Raw genomic sequence first — 27498 nt, 5'->3', positions numbered from 1 at the left:
GTTGATCTAAGTTTTAATCTTTACATGAAGTTAATTTCATTTTCAAATTTCCCAAAGCAAAAAGATTTTGGATCCTGGTGATTCAGTAATGTTGCTAACACTGTTTACTACAGCATGACATTCACAAATAAAACTGTGCCTTCATCCTTTCAATTTTATTTTTAGACATTCTTCTTTTGGATGCAGGGCTCTGCCATACATTCCACTTAAATTACAGGAACTACAGCCACGGATGCTCATTTTCATGGAGAAAATCACAGGAGGAGACAGAAAAAAAAAAAAAAGGCAAATAAAAACCTCCGTTAGACGCAGCGGTCAAAGGAGGGTTTGTGTGTCAGCAAGTCGCTATACTTTTTCCACTTTTCCTAGCCTGGCCGGGCTAGCGGGACCCGCTGCCCCCGGCCGTGAGCCCCCGCCAGCCCTGCCCGTTCCCGGCTGCTTTTCCTGGAAAGCGGGGCAGGACCGGGGGCCGAAGAGCGAGCAGCGCCGGATCCCGATGAAGCCTCGCTTTCCCCCAGCCCCTTTTATTTGACTCTGCGTTGGGTCCTCCCCGGCCAGGCGGGGAGAAAACCGCCCGCCCCCCCGCGGGGCCACCAGGGGAACATCTGGGCGGCCTCGTCGCCAACATCTGGGGGCGGCCGCGGCGCATCCCCCGGCCGGCGGCTGCAGCTGGAGGGTCCCGCGGCCGCGGGGCTCGCCCGAACCGGCAGTGAAAGCCCTTGGAGGGGGCGAGGGGCTGCGGGGAAGGCGGAGGAAGAGGCTGCGAGGGAGCTGGGCGGTGGAGGTAAGAGCAGCCCGGCTACCGCCAGCCTCGGTTGCGGGAGAGGCGGGAGGTCTCCCCCTCGCAGGGCGGGCGGCAGCGGGGGCAGGGATTGGGGCGGGGGGGGGTGTTTAATATTCCCGGGTGAAAGGACAACAACTGCTCCATGTTTGCCTTAACTCGGTCCGTGGGGGTGACTCCTGAGGTAAAAAGCGCAGACGAGACTTCTGAGTTAGAAATAGCGTTTGACAAGATTGCTGGTGTTAAAATACGTCTGCAGCCCTTGCAGGCATCCGGATTATTTTACCCCAGGTACAAGAGTTTTTGCAGCAATGGTTCTGGACCACTAAACAAAGGGGGGATTAAGTGTTAGGGATGTGAATAAAATGTTCGCTTTAGTTTCAAGTTCCTCGTGTGGCTTTTTTTCCCCTTCCTTCTTCTTGAATGTCCCAGATGAAGATGTACATTCATAGTTGAGTTTCCAGGCAAAACCAAGAGAATTTACATGTAGCCATGTCTACTTACTATAAACTAAAATTAGGTTATCCCAGTCCATCTAGTCTATTTGAAAAAAAGAAAAAAAAAAGGAATAACCCTTGGAAAAGGACTCACAGTCCCTGCACATGTTCCATTCGATTTCAATTTTTTGGTGATAAATCATATTCTGCTCTCCCAGTTTAATACTTGACATGGTATCAAAAATTTCATCATCTTCCTCACAAATGGCTTTCTGAAATTTCAGAGCTTAGGAAGTACTTAAAATCAAAGTGTTCATGCCTCTTTATTTTTAAACTGAATGTTTAATGATTACTGTGTATTTGCATACCTAGGATTTTTGATTTCTCCAGTATGTGTAACTGTTTGCATCACCTTGTATTACTATTTCTGTACACCTATTTAAATTATGTCATAAGTTGTACCATAAGTCACCGAAAGTACTTTGTAATTTATAAAAGGAATGTATTCAATATCCATTTTAGATGCAAATTAATCATTGACTCTGGAGTTACTTTTTTCAAGTTTGCTCAGATGTCTTTTGCTGCTTTTCAGGGTTGCTTACATAGTCTTTTCTCGCATTTTTCTCTTTACAAATGGAACTGGACAAATCAAATAGATTTCTCTCAGTTGTGGAGAAGAAATGTGGGTAGAAATAACTGCTGAGGAAGAAAAGTCGAATGAACATTGAGGAGTGGCTTGAATAACTATGCCTGTGTTTAGGTAAACTGCTTTCTGTTTACTCTTTTCTTGCTCACCAAATCTGCCTGGAAATATCATTTTACTCAGTACTGCAAACAGCCAGTGCAGCAGTACAAAAATGGGCCCCTTGTTTCCAGGCTGAAGACATACATGAATCAAAATTTCTCAGTGTCAAAAGTTGTGTCAACTGGCTCCTACTCTGTTTCTTAGATGTGACCAAACATGCTCATGCTCACTTGCAGTTGGCAACAGGGGTCATTTTCATCTTTTCTTCCTAGCTATGAGAAAGAACTTCTTAAATATCCCTAGATCCAGGGATTATACATAATTAAACATTGTTTTTGAAAAATCTTGGTTTTTAGTAAAGTGCCACTCTACTGTGGCACTCTGTCTTATCACATTGCATGAGCCAGACCTTGCATTCTGGCACTGCTTTTTTGCTCCAGAAGATAAAAGGAGACTTAAGTCCCTTCTAATCAATTTATGCTGAAACCAGGGCCTGCTATACCATTTCAATGCGATTTGAGCAAAATTCTTAAAACTCTTGCTCTGTATGACCTTGCACTTGAGACATTTCTAAGATATGGAGTGCAGCATCTGCAACATCAGTGGTTTTGGAAAAGGATACAGCCCCTTGCTGTGGCTGCTGGTCTGATTGAATTACAAAGTTCCTACTCCATAGCATTACTCCTGCTCTTTCCATTCATTTCGTCATCTGAGGGGCAGCAGGAGCGGAAGTCACTGCTACTGTGGACTTGCATTATGGAGGACTCTTCAGTTTCTGCTAATGTTGCATTAGCACTAGCTGATTCCCATTTAGTGAGTACGAGCTGGTCTGATAAAGAGGAGCTATACCTGTTTCTCTGATGCATTTTGATTTTTCAAGCTGGGCTAGCTCAGACAGCCATTTCTCCAAGCTATTATTGATGTTACAGACTGCCTTGCCAACTCTCCCATTTATTCATTAGTGTTTCTCTTTCTTTTCTGACCCACTCATCTTTCTGCTGTTGAGAGTGTGTCTTCCCCAAGCAATAGCTGGTATAGGCCTTGCACTTGGTCACCCTTGTGACAAGCAGTACATCAAACACGCTGATCCTGACAGACAAGACTGCAGAGATAATTTCCAGGTACAAAGGCAAGTCAGTCAAGGCAAAGCTCTAGGGGCAAATCCTACCCTCTGTTGCATGGCTTTATGGAAATTACTGACAAGAAAGTTTTTTATATATTTCCTTTTCCTTCTTATTACAACACAACGTCGCGAGCTCCAAGCCCTCAAATATTATTGGTTAAAGCATACAAATCCACGAGATTCAAACATTTATTTTGAATAATTCTTATTTTCCATCTAAGAGCCCTGAGGGCTGACACTACCTGACTGTATTCCACAGACAGACAGAATAGCTGAAGGTTATTAATCACTTAATCAAATGACTTCAGAAGGAAGAGATTCAAGAAAAGGAGGCTGGATCTCAGGAGGAGGAGTCAGCAAAATGCAGCATGGTGTCCCACTAAAAGCCAATATTCTGGACACGTGCTGCTGGTTTCCAGTCTCCTCCCTAGCAGGGGACAGGGGAAGTTCAGCTCTTACAAGTGTCACCTGCTTGTTGCGCAGGTATGAGCTGTTACGAGTGTCACATTGGCTGAGCCTGTTCACATTTTTTTTTTTTTGTAAGAAAGCTGAGTCCTTCCTGTGAATACCATCAAGAACTTATTAATGCTCTTGCATTTGTTGAGATGAGCACTCTTCCTGTGTTTGTCATCTTGCAACTAGCCTGAAGTTGGAAGCTTACTAGTATGCACAGCACAGCATGACACTTCTGCTTACCATATTTTGTTAGTGTTTGGCAACTCTTTAAACCAAGGTCTTCTTTGTAATATTCCAGTTTCTCATTCAAAGGCTCCAGTCATCCCAATATCTGGTACTGTATGTAATGAAGAAGAATATTAATGCCTTTTCTGAACAGTCACTGGTAGTTATGATAAGGGAGTGACCCTTGTAACCAAAGAATTCTAAATCATATTGAGGTCAGAAAGCCCTGTCCTTCATACCTGAAGTTTTGTCCTTCTCCAAGAACAGAATTCCTCACTATGCTCTTCCAGACTTGGCTTATTTGCAGGTGGAAAATACCATTGTAGAACACTCAAACATTGAGTTTTCTCAGTAGAAGCCCACTTTTTTTTTTTTTTTTTTTGGGCTGTGTCTCGTTGTCTTAAAGTAGTGTTTGGAAACATAAATAACAGTTGCAGCAGCTCCAGAAAGTCTGTAAAGAGCTCTGTAAGAGTCAAATGCGGGATCTTTCACAGCCCAGATGGTCATCAGAATTTATTACAAATATTTGTCTTAGTCTTTTGCCATAATGACCCTGTCACTTTTGCTGTCTTATGAGATTGTTCCACTGAAGCCTTGACTGTAGTGTTAAGATGCTGTAAGGGGAGGTCCATAAAAGGGATGTTAACAGGAACCAAACCATGTTTTATTTTATTTCTTCCCCAGAGCAGGACTTTGATCTTTAAATCGTCAGTTGATATATCAAACTTTTGCTCTCTTGACGTTTTCATAGCCTATCAGGAAGCAGAGAACATGTAGGCCAGCACACTTGGAACTACAAGGAGGAGACAGAGATTACACCCTACAAAACTGTTTTTGGTAAGGTATCCAAGGGGCAATCTTCTTACTGGTGGTGTGACATCTGCTTGACCATGGGCCTTCAGGGTTACCTAGAGTCTTGCAGAGGTTATTGAAGTGATTCAGGCTGTTTTAAAGATAATAGGATGAATTTACTTTAAAAAGGGAGAGCATATAGGAATTTCACTAGCTGGTACAATTCAGGGTAAAAACAGGAAGAAATAAAAGCTCTAGCTGAGCTCAGCGCCAGGTGGACTGGAAGGGGAGCCAATCTTGGATGTCAGTGAAGAGCTCTTGCAGCACAGCAGTGGGATATCACAGCACGTCCTTCCACTGTGCCATCTGTCCAAAAGCGCTCAGCCCTGCCACACACAGATAAAACTTGAGTCTGCTGGGCTGGGAGGAGCAGTGTGTGGGCAGCACCTCACTTTGGGGCAGCAGCCTGCTGTGACCCTCTGCGGGGAAGGGAATTGCTGATCTACAGAGGGGAGAGCTGGAAGGTCACCCCATGGGAGGCAACAGCTACCGCTGGGCTCCTGCGGGCAAGGGAGTGGCTGAGGTGGTTGAAGCCAAACATAGTCTTGCAGGAGGCAGCACTCTCATACCTGCAATAGTTTACTCACAACCCCATGCTATTTTGCCCTTTATTTCAGGCAGTGCTAGCAAATACCAGGTTACGTGGTCAATAAAGGAGCTGTGCATCTCTAACAGGAAAAAATTACTTTTATATATCACATGCAATCACAAAAATTAATTATTTATTCCATGTGTGTCGTTTTTGAACTTGTCATGATCTGAATAAGAGGTTCCAAATTGGCAGTCCTGGGGAACTAAAAATTTAGTGTCCAGAGACGAGCAGCTGCTTAAATATCAAGAGCCAGTGGTAAAACTATTACAGAGTGTTGTTGTCCCTGGATAACCCCTGGAGATAGCCTGTTCAGATGTGGGAGCAGAAACAGTCAGCAGATGCACAGAGAAAGGGGAAAGAAAGCCAGAAAACTGAGGGTCACAAGAGATGAAAAAACGCAGTGAGGAGCACTCAGAGTGCTGGGAAGGACAAGAATCTGGGAAGGAGGAGTTGTCAACACATGCAAGGCAGATCAAAAATAGAGTAGTTCAGGTTGTGGGCCCAAACTTGACACTGTGAGAGATTGTGTCTTGGAGTCCCTCCTAACATCAGTGTATAGCTTTCTGATCATTACCTCTTCAGGATTTTTGGTTTTCATCCCTGTCTTGTAAGTCTGAAGATTTTATCAAGGGGCGAATTCTTGTCTTATAGCTTCAGAGAGGCCTATTTGTGACACTTCTTTTAAAAAATCTTTATCTCCCACACCCTCAAGCCAAAAATATCAAGTCTGTACTGTTATTTTTCAGTATTTCAAGAAGTCTTGGGTCTTGCTTTCATTAGCATACACACTACTTAGTTCCAGTTTATTTTTGAAGTAGCTATAGGTGCCAGCTGAGTATTTCCTTAACACCAAAGCAGTGATCTCATCTGGAAATGTGGGGTTGTAGTTGCTGAAAGCTTTTAGTCATGACATGAAATCAGCATTCCACTTAGTGAACAAAGTAATCACAGCAGACATTGTTTTTCAGATCAGTGTGGCTCTCCCTCATGTTTACAATTTAATGGCTGCAGGATAAAAGACACTTGCATTGTAAATACATCATTAAGTGCAAGCAGGAAACTCCGGTAGTGAAGTAAAATTCTCTGTGATTGTCTTAGATGCATTGAACTTTGCTGGATTCCAGTTTTCCGTAGAAACTGTGTGATCACAGCCTATGCACTGAATAGAAAGTGTCTACAAATGTGTTATTTCCTTCTCTTGTCTGGGTCCACTATTCTCACTGATACCATGAACAATTATTGTGGCTGTTACAGAAAAACATTTTGCATCAAACATTGTAAACTCCGCATCATTGTTTCCTAATCTAGCCTATGGGAGAAAAATAATAATTTGTTAATGTTTAATCTCCAGTTTTAACTTCCGTTATCCTATGGATCTGTAGCAGAAATGAATGCATTGCACCAGAGTGTGTTTGTGGCCTCGTAACTTGTATCGTTTCTGGAAAAAAACCCCACATTTCTGGTTGACTGTCCTCTTTAACATCCCCCAGGGCTTGATAAACACAGGAAATTGCAAGGCATTCTGCTATGGCAGGAGAATGTGTAAGCCCCTGTCTTTTTTTTTTAAAGGGTGAAGGGGAAATAGGAAAACTAATCTAGTCCTTCAAGAAGTGATTGCGAAGCTGTCTGAGTAACCAAGTGACATATCTGCTTTCTCCACACCACTTGCAAGTCTTGCTTTAGTCTTCACTTGGGTGGCCTCAAGAGATTAGGAATCAAACCAGTAAATGTTATGAAACATCCCTCCTGAAAAAGTTAGATGTTTAAATCAGTCACGTAAGTCTGTTTCTTACCAGCCTTTCATTCTGCCAGGGTAAGTTAAATAATTTCCAGGTTAAAAAAACAGCTTTTAATACCTGCAAAAATGCACAGAGTTTCTTGAATGCTCACTTGGAAACTGCACTTGCGCTTCACCTCCTTTCCTACCTGACGCTCTGGGTGGGGGTGCTAGGATGGGGTTCCTGGGTGAGGCTGGTTGGGGCAATTAAGGCCCATGGGTACCCCTGAACCCTGACAGCAGCCTCCTCTCCTTGTGTGCCCCACACCCTCCAGAGAGCTGGGTTTTCAGGAATACTTGCTGTGGAAAGTCCAAATCTGGGCTGGAGCCTGTGTCCTGTTTGCTGGTTCCTGGGCATGCTCCTTGGGGTGGCGGCTGCGGTCAGCTGGGAGCTTCACCCAGGTAGAGTCCAAAATTTGCTTTGCCAGAGGCCAAAATTTGATTTGCTGGTGCCTTGGCTGATGTGGCCCCATGGCTGCTGGTGGTAGAAGGGTCCAGGGTGGTGAGGTTTCAGGATGGAGACACGGAAAGCTGAGTGAGCCTGCAGGGACCCCGGGAGTGCACACAGCAGGTAGCAGGGGCGATCTGATCAGCAGTGGTCAGGGAGTACACGTGCGCTTGCTGGAAAGCCAAACCCAGTCATCCATGGTGAGGGCTGTGGCCAGGTGACACCAGCTGCCTGTGTGCCTCTTGTAGGCAGCGGCACCACTGGCTTTGTCCATCAGGGTTAGGGGCAGGATTCGGAGAGGGGCAGGGTTATGCAAGCAGGTCACCAGCTGCAGCTATGCATGCAGCTCCTGATGTGGCTGGGTGGCTTTGAAGGGCAGTGGAGGGAGCTTGGGCAGACCACACATGACCAAACCCAAACCTCAGGGCACTCAGCTGTGGGGCAGCCTCAGGATTCCCTCTCCTTGCATCTCTGGAGGATGACATGCTCTAGGGACAGTGGTGGGCAGCAAGGAAATTTTGATGCTGAAGTATTGTCATAACTTGCTGATGCCATCTTTATTCAACAAACGGCACCTGAAGTACCAAAATGGGCTGGCTGCCAACCTGTGCAGAAGAGCTGTCAGGAGCGGCTTTCTCCTGGGTTGCACAGGGGGATGCCACACTGCAGTGCGGAAAGGCAGCAGCCTGCCATCCTGTCCTCCTCTTTCACCTCCCAGATCCACCTCCTGGCCCTGTAGTGATTTTTGTGTGGGGGGAGGCTCCACTTATCCTTGCTATGTCCTTAGTGTTATACTAAGCCCCCAAACTACACAATATCACCTGGTTTACTTGCAGGCAAACTTCTTAGTCACCTCAAAACTGCGGGTGGTGGCAGTCGACTTCTAGCCTCACCGAAATAAACTCTCAGACCTGATTCAAGAGAATTAACAAATTTGAAAGTTTAATCAGTTTAAGGTGAACTCTGTTGTTATATTTTCAAGTTTACTAGGGATTTGAAGTATAATTCACATAACTCCTTTCTGAAGCCGACTGTGTTGAGGTTCAGTGTCCCAAAGGTCTGCCACAACACCTGGCTGGCACATCTGATTTATCTCTTTCTAGAGAAATCCTACAAATAGTTTCCAAATCTCTGGATGAACTCAGACTGAAGTTTACACTCTCTAAAGCTAATAATATGTCATTGTGTTTTTTATAGCAAAAAATCAAATTTTCTGGTTCTGCTTATAATGAATAAGTAGCAGTAGCTGTAGCAGTAGCTTTTATTCTTTTCCCTTGTTTGGAAAGGCAAAAATAGTTTTAAGCAGAGTGCCTTGATAAATTACCCAGATTTAAGGCAGAAAAATCTTGCAGTGATTAGAGCTCTGGGTAACCCAGGTGTGAATTTACAGACTGAGAATTTATTTTGAAATTTTTTATATTGTGCACTACAAAAGACATTAACAGACTGTTCTTCAATCGGCCCATACTGCAGCTGTGCTCTGCTAGAGGGAGGCTTTTCATAGGTTTAATTTACCTTTTTAATCCAGTATCTTGCTTTGATGTGTGGTAGAGGGTAAATCTTTCCATTACAAGTGCTATGTCTATGGTGAATAACGAAATAGTTAATGAATAAAGTCTTTCTGATGAATGGTAATCAGTGAGATCAGACACATGGTGAGGAAAGGCCACTCCCCACTCTGCCTCCTTTTCATTCAAAGGAGGAGAAAGTCCAGCATGTTTGAAAATAAAGAAATGCCTTTCAGGCCAGTAAGTTTTAGAAGAACCAGAAATTAAGTCTTTCAAAGCAAAAGAAGTATTTCAAAGTTTAAAGCAAAGTTTAGGCAACCATCTAAAACTTCAACTGCTGTTAGCACTACCCTTTTTAAAAGGCAAATGATGGTGCATTGAGTACTCACAGCGATGCACAAACTAGTCAGACTCTTTGAACTAAAGATGTTCCAAAATGAAGTACCTCTTGTGCAAAACTGTAGAGGTCACCTCTAACCTATGAGGCTGAGCTCCCCAACCTCACCACCGAGAGCCCAACTGTGCTGCAGGCTGCTCAACAGTGAGCAGTGCTTTCCCCACCTGCAAATAAACCACACAGGCATAAACGCATCGGGACTTTAAGGGTGGTGGGGGAGGCAGAGGAGACAGAGGAAGCCTCTCTTGACCCTTGGACCCTCAGTTACCACCTCTTCCTCCTGCCCTGCCCAGCCAACCCTGGGCTAGGATCAGAGATGCTCAGCTCTCAAGCAGGCTGATTTGGTGCCACTAAAGCATACTCAGCCCTGGGGAGCTTTAGAGCTTAATTTGGCATTTTGTGAGAGGAGATGGAGGTTGTCATCACTATCCCAGTGGTCAGGTTGCCAGTTCTGAGAGCCAGCTGCAGGGGCTGCCACTGCTCCCTCCTCCTCATGGATTTTGCTGCTCTGATCTCCAGGCAAATCAAAGCCCCCAGCAACAGCTCTGGGCAGCTGCCATTGCTTTTCTTCTTGACAGGAGACAAGTGACATGCAGGAGCCCTTCCCCATATAGCAGAAATCTCAAAAAGAGTCCTTTAAGTTTCATAAGAATATGGAAACCTGTCCCTCGTTCCCTGTCCCATGGCTGGTGGATGCTGCTCCTCAGGAGCCTTGCTGGGCTAGGTGCAGCCATCTGGGCAGGCTTTCCTTCCAGACCTCTGGACACAGATGTCAGTGCTGGCAATACCTGTGAAGACACATCCAGAAATGGGCTTGCTTGGGCAACTGATAGCACCATTCCTTTTTCTTGTACTTCAGCAGTACTTCCCTAGAAATTAGCTAAGGTGAGTTTTACCCAGGGAAGGCTTTTAATGCTCACCCCTCCCGTTCTGCAGCCCTTACAGTGGGAGAACTGGGCTCTGGAAGAGAAGGGGACAGGCAGCAGAGGCAGGACCCTCTTCAGCAAATGTGTTTAAATCATAACCTGCCTTGTGCTATGCATGAACAGTCCTATTTTTTTTTTTTTTTGTCTTCTCCTTTGTGGCTATATAAGTTACTTCTCCTCATGCAATTGGGTAATAGTCGTATGGCAGCTTTGGGACCTGTGTATGTGGAAAAGTTCCTCTTCTTAAAACAAAATAAAAAAAGAAAGAAAAAAAACCCTTCAGTAGAGTTTAGCCTCCAGAAATAGGAAAGAGTTCAAGCTACGTGACTAGACGGCATTATGTGAACCATCTGCAAGTACTCCATGGCCCACAAGCCACAGTTTGGAACTTCTTATGCAGAGCTGACCATAGGAAATACTTACTGAAAATAAAAATATACCAGAGCCTCCATGTTCTATCCACATCCAGATGGTTCCAGTGTAGTGTGGTGATTGGATTTTTAAGTCAGCAACAATAATAACAGAAAGTACAGATTGCCAGTGCTTCTAGAGTGGCTATTCTTGATTATATACTGTGTATGCACAACAACTGTTCATAATAACTTGAAGAAAAATCACAATCAAATGTTAGAACTATAATTTTAATGAAGAAGCTATTGGAGCTAAGTTACATCTCCTAAAAGTTCGGATGATGACCAGAATTACTAGGTTTTACTAATGACACTGCTTTTAAATGACTGTATAACACTGACCAACTAGTAACCTTGTCACTCAGAGTACTTGATATAGATAATATGTATCTAGTTGTGGGTGCATAATTCACCAATCAAATATTGAGACTGACTTGATGTCACAATGTCACAATGAGGCATCTGGTTTGAAATAGAAAATACAGTTTATTAGTAAATGCCATCAGATCTGTCAACACTTCATTTTTCCCTCAGTCAGGTATTTTCTTGATTTCTGTTTGCAGAACAAAGAAACACAGAACACTCTTAGAGGTGAAACAACCAAATTGTGAATATTTATATTCTTTCTTTTGCTAGACAGCATAACACAGTGCACTATGGCTTTTTTTTCTTAGCTTCCCAACTGCCAGCTCTGCATTTCAAGTCGGCTGCTTTCACCGTTGTTCTGCAAAGCTGTGAAACTGGGGAGACCGCCTGGGTGTTCCGAACAGCCGGGGAAGATAAATACTGAAATTTATTTTAAAAGAAATTGTGAGTGTTTAATTCAGTGACATCCCTTTGATCTATCTATATAACCCACAGAATCCTCCTACTACTCCAATAATCAACTAGCATTTGTTTTATCTTCAGGTGTCACCTAGCAGAAAACCATGGGCAATTTCAAAGGGCATGCCCTACCTGGAAGCTTTTTCCTTCTCTTTGGCTTGTGGTGGTCAGTGAAGTATCCACTGAAGTATGCCTGTCGAAAAAACAAGAACGCTTGCTACCTTGGTTCCAGGGCAGGATTTCAGCGCCTGGAGTTTATTGAGGGGATCATCAAAGCTGTCTTTGCCTTGATTGGTAAGTAGGGTGGACTTGGGGCAGACAACAAAAAGGCTGTGCCTTTTAACACTTTTTGCTTGTTTTTGTTTTAATTTTGTTCTCTGATAAAACATATGTAATTCTGTTTTGGTACACTATGAAACTAAGAACTAGTGGTGCTACTGCTATCAATTACATATTATAGTTATGACTGTAACATGATTTCCATCCATAGCACTCTTCTGGAGCTTCTTCAAGGTCTCCTGACTACTTCACGGCTGGTCCATCTGCATGTTCATATGCTACTCACTACTTCAGGGAGGGAGATAAGACATTTAGGCAAGGGGCTCTCACATATAGACTGGGAGCATCAGACTGTGGGGACATTGCCTTTCGAATCCAGTCAAAGCAGCTGTCAGTAGGCTCCACTGAGTTATTGATAAAATAAATGTAGATCTGTGCAGCCAGCTGGAGTTCTTGTTTACATTCCAGCATACTGTATGCTAGCAATTTACCTTTAGAGAGTAAGTAAACTAAACAGTAGGGGACCAGGGGAGCTCAGCACAAGTTGAAAGGTCACAAGTTGAAAGGATCTAATTTTCAGTATTTTTCGATTCTATCTATCTACTCTTCTTTGGATGTTGAGTTGCCTGATGTCTAATCAATGCTCCGGTTGTGCCAAAATAGTCTTCCTTCTTTTCCTTCCTCTGTATCAGTTAAGATACATCAGCACTGAAGTGTTGTTGTGCATACAGTATATACTTTGAAATGCGTTAAAAAATTATCAAAACCTAAACAATAACGCTCATTTTGAGGTGTTAGTGGGGACATCTCTCCTACAAATTTCCCAGTCAATTACTAGAGGTAGTTGGGCAGCTAAAACACTAATGTAGTGGATTTTGACTCTGAAAGAAAAAGCTGTCAATTCCAGTCAAACATGTGGACAAGAAAGCCTGACAAGAACAAACACTAAAAGCAGTTGAATAAGTAAAAACTGCTGTTTCCGTGTAAAGACAACTTAAAATAAAAGTAGAAAATCACTGCATTTGCTCTGCACCATATCTACTTATACAGCAGGATGCTGGCCCATGTTTTATAAACAATAAAATTAAGTTCAATGTCTTAAAAGCACAATGTATTTTAAACCCTTCCCAAGCTTCAGTGATCATACAAAGTACCTAAAGGCAGCTTTCCCGTTTCTGGAATACTGCGGCTAGTTAGCAAGACACCAAGGGGGCAAGGTAAGGGAAGCAGTGGAGCAGCAATTCAAATTGTAAATCAGCATATATTCTCATGGGATCTTTAATAGCTCTGCATGGTGGAGAGATTTCCTTTTATGGTTTTATAGTAAAATCCCCTTTGAATTAAGTATTTGAACTCTATCATCCTGCATAATGCAGGGGACTGAAACAGTGAAACTTTCTTTCGGGGACTTTAGCATATATTATACCCATGCATGAACCACTAGGAAAGGCAGCTGAAAAATTCAGAGGTCTACTACAATAGCAATTTTTTTTTTTTGTTTAAAAAAAAAAGGCAGCACAGAATAGGGGTCTCCATTTTCACTGCTGGAAACAGTAAAATGCAAATAATCCCGCCAGGAGTGGTGGAGCTGAAGCCTAGTTGCCTCTGGGTTTCTCCTCTCTGGATTATGTGATGCTTAATATACACTTGAGCTCACTCTGTCATCTTTCCCTTAGCAAAGCAACTAATGTTGTCTCTCTTTCATGCACTGCCTATTTCCTTGAAAATTTATATAAAATTAATATATTTTAAGCCTCTCTGCATTTTCATTTGAATTTGGAGAGCATGTTAAAAACTTTACTTGGAATGGCTGAACTGGGAAGAAGGGAGCAAATCATAGGAATCAGCCAGAGCAGTTCTCAGGAAGGCAGAATAAACTCCAAATTTACTGGCATTATGCTGTGTGGGGGTATATTGTTGCCTCTGCTGTTTATATAAAGAATTATCATCAGTCTATACCTTAAGCACCAGGACAAAGAATTATACTTCTCTTTTCATGTACAGGAATGGTGGCCGAGCAGTTCGTTCCTGATGGACCTCATCTGAAGCTGTATAATTATGAGGAAAAGCACTGGGACCACCTGATGAACTGGCAACATGCCACCATGTACCTCTTCTATGGCATTTCAGGGCTGGTTGACATCGTGGCCCATGGGACCAACGCGTTACCAGTGGCCATGGACAGGATGATGCTTTCCTTAGCAGTGTTCATTGAAGGTGAGTTCTCTCTGTAGATGTGCATGTCAGACTTGCAGAAGGGTATCAGCCTTTGGTTTGGGATTCTCAAATCAACCTTAGAGAATGAGCCTACGGGAGCTGAGTGTTTAACTCCCTGACATGCATAAAAATTGATCAGTTTTGGCCCTCCTTGAACTGCTGAAGGTTTGTCTGAACTGCAGCCCAGAACTTGATCGCACATTGCAGAGGTGTATCTCTGCTTTCCTAGCTGGCTCAGATACCAACATAAATGTTATGAAAATAGCAGCACAAGCCTGTTTTGGATAAGTGCTCAGTAGCTTGGACATGTGCTTCAATGCATGTACTGACATGGGATGCAATTTGTTAGCTAAAGCCAGTGTGAGTGCATTTAGCTGCACAGCAATGACATGTTGGAATTGCACTAAATTTATATTTTCTGTATGCACAGTATATCTCATAGCTTCCCTCTTGTTATGCTGCAGAGATGGAGGAATGAGACCTTAACATGTTTTAAATGAAAGGTGGCAGAGCTGCAGCTTCCTATGCAATCTCCTGGTCTGAGCTAAATAGTGGGAGTACACAGTACATAGGCATCAGTCAAAAAATTACTCTTGGTTCAACTGAGATGGTGATATTGGCATAACAAGAAATGCTAACAGTTCACTGTTTTCTAAAAGCAGATATAGGGAGATTATAATGGGAAGATAATATTTTAAACTGATCACTCAATTGATTCCAGGTTTTCTCTTTTGCTACCATCTTCATGGGAGAGCCATGCTGGATGTTCATGTTCATCAGTTGTTGCTATTTGCTATCTTTGGAGCTGCTGTTTGCATATTTCTGGAAGTTTTCTTCCGTGGGAGTGTTGTGCTAGAGATGTTTCGTACAAGCCTCTGCATATTACAAGGCAGCTGGTTTTGGCAGGTAGGTCACTTTTCTGCCTTAGGAATTTTGTCCTTCACCAAAATTAGTCATTTACCTGTTTACAGGTGTACCATGGGTGATATAACGTACTTGTTAAACACAGACCTCAAAGGACTCGTAGAAAACAATGCACTCTTAATGCCCTTTTAAAGAGACAGAAGTATTTATCATACCTCTTTTACAGATGAAGAAGCCAGTTTACTTCCAGTGTCTTTTATTTGAATCAGTAAAAAAGCCCAGGTTGTATTTTCAGCTCTCCCTTGCAATTGAACATCCCCTCTGATCTCTGTAACATCCTGTTCAAAATTCCCCTGCCAAATGGCAGTGATTTTACAGCCTGGCAGTATATGCTGTTCTTCAGAAAGGCACTTTCCCCTGTCAGCTGCTGGAGCAGAAAGTGAATGCCCAGCAGAGTTCTGGACGGGTGAGGCAAAGCACTCATTGATGTTGTGTGAAGAGGAAAGAAGGTCCAAATTATCTTTCATGTTGGCTGCCTTTTTTTTTACTTTCTAAAAAGCATTTCAACAGCAGCAACTTAGGTTTAAGAGGTATTTGAGCTCCCAGTTCTCATTAAGAGATAGGGTGATATAAAGCATTTGGCTTTTGCCAGTGTTTGGGAAATTCAGCAGAAGTAACAGCCCAAACTTTTATATTTCAGGGATGTGGCTCCCAAAAGGACTCTTCAAAATGTATCTGCCATGCCTTCACTTACTTGTGATACTTGATAGCGTACCTTTCTCTGCTGTCAAACAAGAGAGAGAATTAAATGAATTGCTGTAATCTTGTAACAAAGAAATACGAGTACTATTGCCGATGTGTGTTTCATCTTATAGCAGGGAACTGAGATCACTCTAGTGATTTTTCTTTCCAGCACGTCTAGACTGGCTTCCCTTTTTTATATGCTGGCCAGACATGATGAATAAAAATGTTTGCAGTTCCTTAGGAGAACTGGACACTCAGCACCAAATCAAATATTTAAATACTTGTTCTGGCAAGAAGACAGACCTCTGAAATGGCAGTATTTTTCTAGAAGTGAACTCCAGAGCCTGGTGCTGCAGCACTTTTTCAGTTTTCTTGGTTGTAAACTTTTCTTCAGTGATTTAAGAAGCTTTACATAAGAGGAACTAGACGCAACCATTTATTCTTTGTTGTCTGCCTAGTCTAATTTTAGAACAAGTTATTTCTTTAGTTCCAGAGACAATGTGCTTTTTGTTTCAAAGTAAAAAAAAAATGAAGAACTAAAAATACAAGACATTTAAGTGTGGCTTTTTTCACACCCACATTAGACTTCAACTGTATGTGTGACTGCAAACCACATACTGGCTGCAGCATGACAAATTTGTAAAAGGTAAAGGAGATTTCTTTCTGCATCATCAACACCCTCATTAATTAAATTCTCTGCATGGACATGTAAAGTTCACTCCTCCCCTTCTCCTTCCTCTTCTCTTCCCAGCTCCAAAATTCTTGGCTAAACTGCTGAGCAGTGACTTTGAAGAGCATTAGGCAGTACAGAGGACTGGTGCTTGTCAAGGCAGACCCTGATTTGGGATTACTAGTTTCCCAGCTTATGCATTAATATGAATTTGATCTACTCCCTGAATAAATAAATCAGCTAGATATTTCATATGAGCTTATAGCCCTGCATGAGAAAGCTCAGTTTTTACATAATTTCAAAACCTGACCTTTTCCCTGAATTGCCCAGAAGAAACAAACTCATAGCTTGCCTTTATGTATGAATTTATTATCCTTCTTCTGAACCATGTAACGCATTCCAAGATGCTGCTGGTAAGAAGTGAGTCAGTGCAAATTGCTGGGCAGGTTTTCTGGTTGGTGATGTGCTTGCAGCTCAGACCATACGTGGCTGAGCACCAGCCCCTTTCCTTACAGTATGTGATTGGGATCGCTGCGGGACTTGCTGGGCTGGCTCAATAATTTGCGAGCAGGGGGTCTCTGGAACTGGCATGCATCTTCAAAGGCATTTCTGCACAAAACTGTGTAAACTGATTCATCACATCTAAGTGTGACTGCAAAATCGTTTTTAATAATAATCACAGAAATAATCAGCATTTTAAGAAAACTAAATGCCTGCATTGTGATGGGTAGCTCAACATATGATATGGCATAGAGTATACATCAAATCGCGTTTCCTAAATATCTATTTTATTACAGATTGGCTTTGTGCTTTATCCTCCAAATGGTAGCCCAGAGTGGAATCAGACGGATCATACTAACATGATGTTCCTGACCATGTGTTATTGCTGGCATTATGCCTTTGCTTTTCTTATACTTGCAGTGAATTACACGATTGTCAGCTGGTAAGTTACTTGAAACATTAAAACTTTGGAGACGTGTCTACTTAGTCTACCCGGAGGTTTATTTTAGAAAGGTTTCACTGATGAATCAAAAGGTTTCCACAATAACTAATTGTCTTGTAAGGCAAAATAAAAATAGATATTGTTAATCAATGAAGACAGCATGACTCATTGCTTCAGTAGAAAAGGAAAAAACATTCATAAAGTACAGTTCTGACGGCATAATGTTTCTCACATAAAATGAGATCTTTTTGGTAGTCTTCCACATCCATAATTGCATAAAAAACTACAAATAGGAGAGACCTTTTTTTCCTACAACATCTTCTCTCCCAGTGCTAATGTCTACTTATTCCAAGCGGCTTGGTCAACAGGCTTCATGACTGAACTTTGAAGACTTTAACTTCAGGCAGGTTTCATTGCTATCAATTTCCTGCCATCAGAACTGCTTTTTTTTTTTTTTTCACTAGACAGTTTCATCCCCTAATTTCTAAACATAGCCCTTTTCCTCACCCTAGTGCTAATTCTGACAAAATTCCAACTGCAGGGTTTACTTGGTGGTAAAAACAAGCCTGATTCTGCCATGTGTTATCAGCTTCTGCTTGCACTGTCCTAAACATGCTTCCCACTCCATGCTTTATCCCCTCCATCCTAATAACCCTATTTAATCATGCTTTGGCCATATGTAGTTCTCGCATCTTGCTTTGCACCAGGGAGGTGCCATTTATTTTTGAATCTCAGTACAAAAGTCACTGACACTCAAGGCTGGTGAAGTGGTTTGTCATGTAAAGGATGGCAACTATGGAGAAGGTGACAGCAATCTTGCATTCTTTCTGATGCTAAGAACAACGGCTGTTGCAGCATTAGATGAGGCTCCCCAGACTCACTCTTCTTCCCAGCTTTATAGTGCTCTTCCAAGTGAACACATCTCTCAGTCTTGTGCCTGCACCACTTTGAACTTTCTAGATGTAGCAATGAGATTTGCTTAAGATGTATGTGTCCATAGGAACAAGCTCTTACAAGCGATGCACACGGGTGGTATTGTTAAATGCAGCACATACTAATATTACGGTACATGCTCACGTTGTGTAGTGGTCACTTGTGCTAACATACAGTTATCTACAAACAAGGTCTGTGGTTAAATCGAAATCATTGGAATGATTATTACTGATAGTGCTTGAAATCACTATCTCCTCTTTACAGTATCTTCCACAGTGGCTCACTACAATCTTCATAAATCAATCATCCTAACTCCTCAATGAGATGCAAGAGTTATCTATCTATCTATCTATCTATCTATCTATCTATCTATCTATCTATTAAAAATGGTCAGATAAGCCTCTGAGTCACTATTGGATTTCTAACATGTATGTCCACTCTTTTTTCTCCTGTTCTTTCCAGGGCAGTTCGTTCAAAGGTTAAACAGTCCCAGTCCATGGAAATGGGATTACTGAAAACATCTGAACGAGATCAGGAGTCAGAAGATGAAATTTAGTATGAATATGGCTTGACTAGTTTTCCTGCTCTACCATTAGGCTAATTGATACCTCATTTCTAGATCTGTTTGCCATCTTATTCATACTTTGCTGCAACTTGCTCTGCAAATATCATCGCCCAAGTACTGTCTATATCTATGAAGTTACATCTTTATTTGCAGATGGTAAGACTTATATTGATCGGCAGTGGTGTAACTACTACCTTGCTTATCACATGCTTCAAAGAAAACCAGACTAGTATTAGACATACTTGGACTGGATGAAGTGGCATGGTGAAATCTGTGTGTTTGCCTCATTAAAAGTTAAGCAAAATGTTTTCCAGCTGCTGCTGAATGGACTGTTAAGTTTCCATAATTAGGGTGTCCAGATAAGTGTGTTTGTTGACCTGCAAGTAACTTTGCATACGTAACTGTGCAGACCTGGAAAACAGGAGAACAAGATAAAAAATCAGAGTCTTGCACCTGTCTTGCACAGCACCTTTGTGTCTCTGCTTGTGGCTTTATGTTAAATGGAAAGAATTACTCACTGTGAACCCATTCAGTGTTTCCCTGAGGAGTGTGTACTGTATTCACTTCCTCCCACAGAGACACTACCAAACTTGCTAGGAGGACCAAAGAGGTGTATGATGATCAAAAGCCACTGAAGTTATTAATTCTTGTGCCTAGATAGCTCTGACTCTTTGCTATCATTTTACTTTGAAAGGCAGCAAAGTGACTCTGCTTCTCCTCAGCGCTGGGAGCAACTTCTTTTCCAGAAAGGCTGAGAGGTGCCCAGTGGGGCAGCGCCTGGCCACAAAGCCAGTTTCTTTCCTAAAATTACCTCCTTTCCTTTGGTGGAATTTGGTGGATTTCTGCAGGGTTCATAGCAGACCCATGACTGGACCCAGTAGCTGAGTCAGGAGTGGGTAATGCTGATCTGGGGGCAGGATGAGCTGAATTTGCCGCCTTTTCCCTGTGTTGCCCCTGCAAGTGCTGGGCAGCCTGCACAGTGCTGCAAGATGAGCTGTGGGAAACATCTTTGTAGTAGCTCTATGCTCAGCAGTGAGTGAATTTATTAAAAAAAAAAAAAAAAATTACTTTTTCCACCAAAACTAAAGTCTTGACCCACTGAAAAGCAGGGCTCAGTGTTACTTGGGATGTGCTCCAACCTCAACAAAAGGGAAATAACTGATGTGTGGCAAAAGACACCTGAAAATGGTGTTGTATATAAGCACGCTGCCCCTAAGGGGTGGATTGCAAAGCATCGCTCTGTCTTTAGATATGTCTTTTGAAAGAATGGCATGGGCAGCCTGTGGCACAGCATCACCTACGCTCTGTTTTCTAGAGCACAGGATGCATGCTGGTGGCCATAGGCCATTTTACATATCTATCAGTGATAAGGTGGATATGATAAGGTGGTCATTATGCAAAACAGCCCCTTCCGTTTGGAACACCTTCTAAAAATATCGTTTTCTAGTTATTTTCAGAAACAGGCTGGTGCAGGACAACAAATTATGTTCAAATAGTGCTGGTTTGTCAGGTTTGGTGCTGCAGAAGTGTGTTCCTTCTATTATTCAAATATTTCCAGATGCTCCTAAAGGATTGCAGAGCTGGACTCTGGTAGATGAATGAGAGTTGTAGAATCTGGTTCCTCCACTTCTGAGTTTCCCCTATATTTCTTCAGCATGAAACAGAAAAACTAGTAGCATAAAATTACTAATTGCAGTAAGCTGATTGCTTAAAAGATAGGTAAGAAAACAGTTTGTAGCTCAAAGGGATCCCAGGACTCAGAAAAAAAAAATAAAAAAAAATTAGAGACTTTTTCAAAAGCTATTTTACCTTTAATGCAGCACAAACACTCACTTCATTCTTAAGATATTCTTTTTGTCCCCACTCTTTCAAGGAGAGCCTTGCTTAGCTGCACATGCTGTTAATGCTGAATTTTAGACTGCCAGGTTTATGAATGCCTCTCGAAAATCAGGGAGGTTGTTTATTCTGAAGGCGATCTTCAGAAACTACTTTGCTTTTCATAGATGGGAACAATGCAAGTTTCTTCACTGCTTTTCTTGATAGATATATTTAATACTGTACAAATACTAAGGTGCTGTATCTCAAATCTCAAGGGATAACCTAAGCAGGAAGAAAAGCATGACAAACTTGCTGAGCTTTCATATGTCTTCTTAGAAGACTTCAGTTGGTTGTTTTTTTAATTGTTCTAGATCTTTGCCAAGTATTGCGAAGTGACACTTGTAACCAGTTGTCAGATTATGCAGATGAATATGCTCTAGAAAGCAAGAAAAGTTGGTTCCCACATATTTCTACATTTACAAATGTAAGATGGGAAACTGCCCACCAAAGATCATAGCTTTTCTTAATAATTGTTTGTCCTTCCTCAGTGCCTTTTTCTGAGGGGTCTTGGAGATTTTGGCAAACTTTAATGAAGCCTGTGTCAGGACATTCTTGTAAGCTAGATATTGGTACGGCATTTTTGTAGTTCCTTGTCTCAGCTTTACAGTGGTCTCACTGTCATCTCTGAATTAATTGATATTTACTCTGCTCTGCAAATCTAAGACCTGAGTTTCATTACTGTGGTTCCATTAAAATCAGATTATCTGTTGGCATAAACCAACGAAAATCCACGCCTTTGCCGAGGAGCTTGCCTGTTAACTCGGGCAGGGACACATTAACCCAATGCAGTGTGTCATATCCAGCTATTAATCTTACCTTCATTGTGCCACATCACTCTTGCCTCTAAATTGTTGAGATTTTTTTTAAGAGCAGAATATTTTTTTTCCTGTTAGCATGGTTGGTGTATAAAGCTTCTACAGTGCTGGGCAGCAAAGATGGTGGTTATGTATCAAAGAAAACTTGGGGATTATTACAAAACTCTGTTGTGCTAAGCCAAAATCAGTTGACAAAGTGAGCCTCATGGGATTCAATAACCTGAGTGAGCTGTGAATGTGGCAGGTACTTAGCAAACTCTTCTTTTGAAAAAAAACCTGCTTTTTCAGAAACAAAACGTGTCAGTACTAGAATGTGATGGCCAGAAGAGTGGCTGTGTGCTGCAGTTCCTCCTGAGACTGCCTCAGCCTGTTGGCTGTGGTCTGTCCTTATCTGTCTGTCCTTACCAGCCCCTACAGAATTGGCTGTAGGTCTGTATGCTGGGAGAAAAGGTGAGCAGGACTCAGCCTGCTGAGAGGTATCACCTGTATCTCCCTCTGCCTCCCTGCTGTGAATCTCCCATAAATGATCAGAGAACTGGACAAGAAAGCCTATCAGGTACATCTGCTGGTTTAGGTGCAACGATACTTAGCAAAGATGCCTTTAAAGAAGCCCAACCTGGAGGCTAATACGTTCTGTGACACACAACTTCTCACTATGACACAGGCTTCTTACAAAATCTCGCACTTCACATAGGAGAACGTGGCACTGCATTATTAAGCTTGGAGAAATGCAAGGAAAAACAGATCCTGAAGAGTCAAAGAAACAGTCTTTTCAATTAAATTGTTAATACTTGCAGTACACGTACAGTGAGTGTCACAAAGGGATTTTGTGCCTGATGTATTTTTGGTGCCACAAAGGAAAGAAACACCCCATTTCAGGGTAGGTTTTGCTATGCAGAACACCTCACCTGTTCTTCTCAAGCATTATTCAAAAGAGATGCCTAGGAACTTAAGTAAGGTACTTACTACAATGAAAAAGGTGCAAGCTTCAGCATTTCACTAGCGACAGATTTTGCTTGAGTCGAATGAGTGAAGTTTGACAAGTTTACAAACGCCAGTCAGAAAAAAGTAGATGGTCTCAACAAAACTTAAATTATTGTTAAACATTGGTGCCTTCGAAAAACTGTATTGTAGTTTATAATAGACAAGATATGCCTGCAATTTTATTTAAATAAAATTGATTTATTCATAGAAGATGTCTGTCATGTTTTCAGGGGAAAAAGAGTTTGTGGGGCAGGATGGGGTGGGATAGACATGCTACTTTCATAGCCCACCCAGACATTCGAATGAGTTACACTCAAACTCAGTGTCACAGAGGCACCCCGAAGTTAGTTTTAGGCAGACAACAAGGTCCAAACCAAACTTCTGTTCTGGTCAAAAAGGTGCAGCAAATTAACTGGTAAAGAACAGGGTTTTAGCACTCCAATAACATAAATACAGGTTCGAATATCAGTTGAGGAAATTATTGAGGTGCAGCAAATAATAACAGTGGAGATCCACAGTGTGCATACACATGGCTCACAAAAACAACGCCAGAGCCAACCCTGACTTCAGGAAACAAATACACATGCTCATATTTAGGCATGGAGTATCTTCACTTTGCCTAAGTAAGGAAAAACAACACTCACAAATCGTGCGAGGAAATATTAAGTAGTTTATCACTCACCCACATGATTCGGTGAGGCAGTCCCAGTCACAGGAGATTACCTTAGGCAGCGATCCTGCCTAAGGGGAGGGCTCTTGGCGGCAGCATTTGGCCTGTGCTCCAAGAGGACACGCCAAGCACATGCCTCGGCGGGGTCCTGTTAATATAACGGAGTCAGATCTGACTGCGGGCATTCCAGAAGCTTCTCTGCACCCCCACTCTGGTTGTGGGCACCCAGAAACTTCTCGGCTCCTTGGCACCTCTGTGCCACCTCCTCCCCTCTCTTAAGGACCCTGGCCAAGGGGCTCTGGGGTCATACAAAAGACGCTTTCAACCCCATTGCAGAAGAGTGGGGGAGAGTGTGCTGAGGGAGAGGGGGATGTGCCTGCACCTTCCATATCCAAGGAAGGTGGCGGGGGTTAAGGGGGAAGAGAGGGGTGTGTGCAACTGCCACATTCAGGAAAGGTCAGTGTTACCTTGTCGAATTCCCTTGATTCTACTATTCAATTGTCATTTACAATACAGGTGAAAACAACCCTTTTTGCGGTCTGGGCAGTAGTGCTTTACAGATCCACAAATTCAAATGCTATAGAAAAAGGAAGGCCCAAATTTGGATCTGGTCTCCTGGTATTATACATAATGGAGCAGCCAGCAAACCAAGTAAACAGAACAGCATGAATGGGATCTTTCTGTTTTGGCAAGCTTAATAATAAAAACATTGAAGAGTTTATTTGACTTTGCATGTTTTTTTCTTTAAAGAAAAAAACAAAAACCTTTCTCTCCTGTAAGATGAAAATGCGCTCTAAATGAAAAAACTGTGATACTTGAAGAAATGTTGGCGATTACAGATTTTGTCGTTTTCATATTTTTCAGCAGTTTCTAAAATTAAAACTAGAGATCATACCTGACAAAAAGTAGTAAATAATTTTGGCCACTCTCACACTGCATTTTGGAGATAAATTCCAAAGATTACATTAAAGATTACAGTCCTATGGCTTGCTTTTTTCATTCAAGGGATTTGATATCACTTTGATACATATTTGACAGAGAGTGGTTTTCTTTGTCAGCTATGGAGAACTTTGGGTAGGATGCACTTACCTGTACATGAGAAAACTTCTAAATTTCTCCTGGACCAGGTAAGAGAGAGAAAGTCAGAACTTCCTAATTTCCCACATCATACGGTTGCTCACAAATCCGAAAGAGTCGCATAAGACTTCTGAAAACTACCATTCAGAAACTTCTAAAATCTAGGAGTAGCTTTAAATAAACAAACCAAGAGACCAACCAGTTTGCATCAGAAAATCAAGTGTACCAATGTCACTGTATCTCCTCTCATTGGGGCTGGGCTCAGCCATCTCCAACCACGTCACCAGTGTGATTGCTTTATTTATGGTTGACCTCAAGGAAAAGCCAGTGGCAGGCTGCATGTCCCATCCCATTTGGGAAATCGTGTAAAATGCACATGTTGGCACTGGCTCTGTATAAACCAGACTAGTTTCAGTGTGTGGCAGAAGCTTGTCTCACCTTAAGCCTCATGGTCGGCTCCATTGGAGAGGAGTCAGAGCGTGAGATCTGGAGGCCCTTCACGGGAAACTAAGTTCAATGGTGCTCTCCAGCATGTGCCTTGTGTATTCCAGGTAAATTCAGCAGTGCAAAGCACTTTAGTCCTACAGGTTCATTCATCAATAAATGGAGGCACTAGAACACTTTGGTGTATCTGATACTTTAATGTCCTCCTCCCACGTGGTTCAGTTCCTCTGAACTACAGCAGCTGGGGTAGGACTTACTGGTACAGAAGTCAGTGGAAGAAGACAGAACAGCTTTATATCCAAAATGTCCTTTAACGTGCAGCAGTGAAAGGAAGCCTGACTCCCAAGGACAGCACAACAACAGCGCATCTGTTAAAAGGGAGAAAGACGGCTGGAAAACTCCTGGTCACTTGCCTTTAAAATCTATTTTAAGTAAAATACGTACTTGCTCAAAATATGTGAGAGTAAAAAGCCTGGTATTTGTCAAATAAGGCATAACTAGTCCTCAGGTGGCTTTTTCAGAACAGTAATTTCTAACACCTCACTATGTAATTGTTGCAGTTCATGGATTTTTGTATTTGATACACTTCTTACAATAAAAATACATTTTAAAAGTAGTTGAAAAACAGAATTATAAATAGTACAGCATACTTCGCAATTTGATTCAGAGAAAAAAGCTCTTGCACATAGACCACTGCCATTTAATGACAAAGTATTTTGCAGGGGATGGTACCTAAGAGGTCAACATCACAGTAAGGACATGAAACTGGAGCAGAAGTGGTTACGTCTACATATTGTGGTTACCAGCCATTGCCTCCCTGAGGAGGAGAAAGAAGAAATTGAAAACAGACTGCAGATCTATCTAACTGAGTAGCAATTAAGCAACTAGAAATCATTCCCAGCACTCTAAGACTACAGGAGGGGAAGCTGTGTTCATGGTATACATGGTATATCCAGTCTGCTTCCAGCGTTACTTACCAGGGACAAGGTTCACAGATACACTCCAGGATTTTTATGGCTCCTTTGCAGCAGCCCCAGAAGCAGTTGTGCTGATTCCCTGCCCCTGACAGGAATGACAGTAGGAGTGAAACCTTGCATTGTTTTGCTGGAATTTTACCCGTTTGTAACTCCAACTCAGCCAGATGCATTTGACACATAAGAAATTTCAAAGATGGTGTTTACTGCTGGCATAGCAAAACAAACAAAACAAAACAAAACAGAGGAAATAAAAGTCATCTGGTGCTAACAAAAGCTCAAAAGAAATGGAAGAAAGTAGAAGAAACATGTCAGTCTCTCAAGAACAGTTTTGTCTTCCTGCAGCTGCATCACATACACAAATTTGCAAGTCATAAGGTTTTATTTCAATTTGATTATTCTATTATATAAACATGGAATCATAGAACAGTTTGGGTGGGAAGGTCATTGAACTTTAAAAGGTCATTTAACATGGTTTAATATTTTCATAAATAAAAGTGTACAGTCCTTTAGGATGTATATATTGATTTGTTTCAGTTTTGCCATCTGGTTCCTTAAGCATTTTTTTTTTTCTTTAAAGTTTATATAAAATACTCATGTGAAGTTAGAAGTTTCCAATCGCTTTTGCTCACAATCTTACTTCCACTTCCCAGTTGACAAACTGTCTTCCATTTGCAAACCTCGGCTTGCAATCCAAGGCTTTGGACTCATGATATTTTATACACCTAAACACAACATGCTGCTCAAAGATGTCCATGATGATGTTCGCTATGTAAAGCAATGAAGCAGGGATGTTATGTCCAGGGAACAGAAAGGGCAATGCCAGTAATCATGAGATTCAATTCTTTTATCTTGCCTACTTTGTCATTTAAGAATCCCTGTTAAGTATGCAAAGTCCCTGCTATCATCCAGTAACATTCCTACTAGCAAAGGACACCAGACCTGTGATTCAGAAGCTGAGTATGCTTTTAATACATTGTAAACCTCTGACTTGATGCTACATTAGATGTAGCTTGACTTCATGTTGCTGAACCATTCTGTGACTCAATTTCCCCATCTGCAAGATCCAGTCTGTCCAAATCACGCTCGGTCCTGCTTTGCTCAGCACAAGTCCTGTGCAGGGACGTGTATCCTCCTGTGTGTCTCTTAGACATATTTTTAAACTCTCGGCCCTTCTAACCCCAGAAAAGCAAACATTTAACTGCTTATGGAAAGAAGCTGTAAAGTAATTTACATGTGCAAGGGTACTAAGCATTCTTTGTGAGTCAGACAAGGAGGAGACCGAGCATTGCAGCTCCCTCCCACCCACCGGCTTCGTGCCACAGTCCGCATGCCTTCCTCATGCCCCTGTGCTGATCCCAGCACAGATGATCCTTTTCCTTCTCTGTTTTCCAAGCTAATTACAATAACACAGAGAGGGGAAAGATCTATGACAACAGACACACTTGTAACCCCACAGCAAACAGCCCTGTCTCATCTGTCCCAGTACCAGTCACCAGTGTGGCAGCACAGCCTGTCTTTAACTAAAACTTCTGCAAACAGATTGTTAAGACATTTGGCTGTCTGAAAAATCATGTTAACAATTTTGGAGCTCTCATTTGTAAATGCAATCTTAATTATTTCCGCATTTCCTCAGTCTTTCCTATGTCCTTAGGTGCTTTCCTCAATAGAGTGTCTGTATCAAATTTTTTATTACAAGTATGAGTATTTTTATAAATATCTTGCAGATTGTCACAAAAGAGATTAAATCCATATCTCACCTTACTAATCTTTTTAATTGATAAGAGGAAAAAACATCTTAATAATCTGTAAGACGTCAAAGAAACAGTAGTATCTAGTGGCTACACTATTGGGCCACATCTCAAGACACCTGAACTCTTTTTTTTTACTGGTTTTCTGTGCATCCTTGGCATATCACATCAGTTTTTTTGAGCTCTAT

General features: G+C 41.9%; 1 protein-coding gene across 7 annotated transcripts; it reads left to right on the top strand.

The window, feature by feature from the left end:
• Positions 1-568: 568 nt before the first annotated feature.
• On the top strand, positions 569-22604 carry TMEM45A (transmembrane protein 45A). Of its 7 annotated transcripts, XM_071808776.1 has the most exons (10): positions 570-784; positions 1875-1978; positions 4519-4604; positions 6781-6987; positions 11352-11487; positions 11569-11796; positions 13786-13998; positions 14720-14904; positions 17074-17219; positions 18615-22604. In XM_071808776.1, exons 6-10 carry the CDS (start codon positions 11607-11609, stop codon positions 18706-18708), a joined length of 828 nt encoding a protein of 275 aa, XP_071664877.1. In that variant the 5' UTR covers positions 570-784; positions 1875-1978; positions 4519-4604; positions 6781-6987; positions 11352-11487; positions 11569-11606; the 3' UTR covers positions 18709-22604. The 7 variants fall into 7 exon arrangements, with proteins under 7 accessions (XP_071664889.1, XP_071664893.1, XP_071664877.1 ...); XM_071808785.1 differs by lacking the exon at positions 1875-1978; XM_065829346.2 differs by lacking the exon at positions 6781-6987.
• Positions 22605-27498: the final 4894 nt, after the last annotated feature.

This window comes from Patagioenas fasciata, chromosome 1 (genome assembly GCF_037038585.1).
Source record: "Patagioenas fasciata isolate bPatFas1 chromosome 1, bPatFas1.hap1, whole genome shotgun sequence".
Taxonomy (NCBI): Eukaryota; Metazoa; Chordata; class Aves; order Columbiformes; family Columbidae; genus Patagioenas; species Patagioenas fasciata.
The sequence above is the reverse complement of the archived record's forward strand: the minus strand, read 5'-3'. Positions and strand labels throughout refer to the sequence as shown.

What these genes read in the sequence shown, in the direction of transcription:
- TMEM45A (XM_071808792.1), top strand. Translation starts at nt 11,607, where the DNA reads ATGGGCAATTTCAAAGGGCATGCCCTACCTGGAAGCTTTTTCCTTCTC. An exon ending in CTTAGCAGTGTTCATTGAAG is followed by an intron (nt 13,999 to 14,719) that starts GTGAGTTCTCTC and finishes AATTGATTCCAG; the next exon opens with GTTTTCTCTTTTGCTACCAT. An exon ending in AATTACACGATTGTCAGCTG is followed by an intron (nt 17,220 to 18,614) that starts GTAAGTTACTTG and finishes TGTTCTTTCCAG; the next exon opens with GGCAGTTCGTTCAAAGGTTA.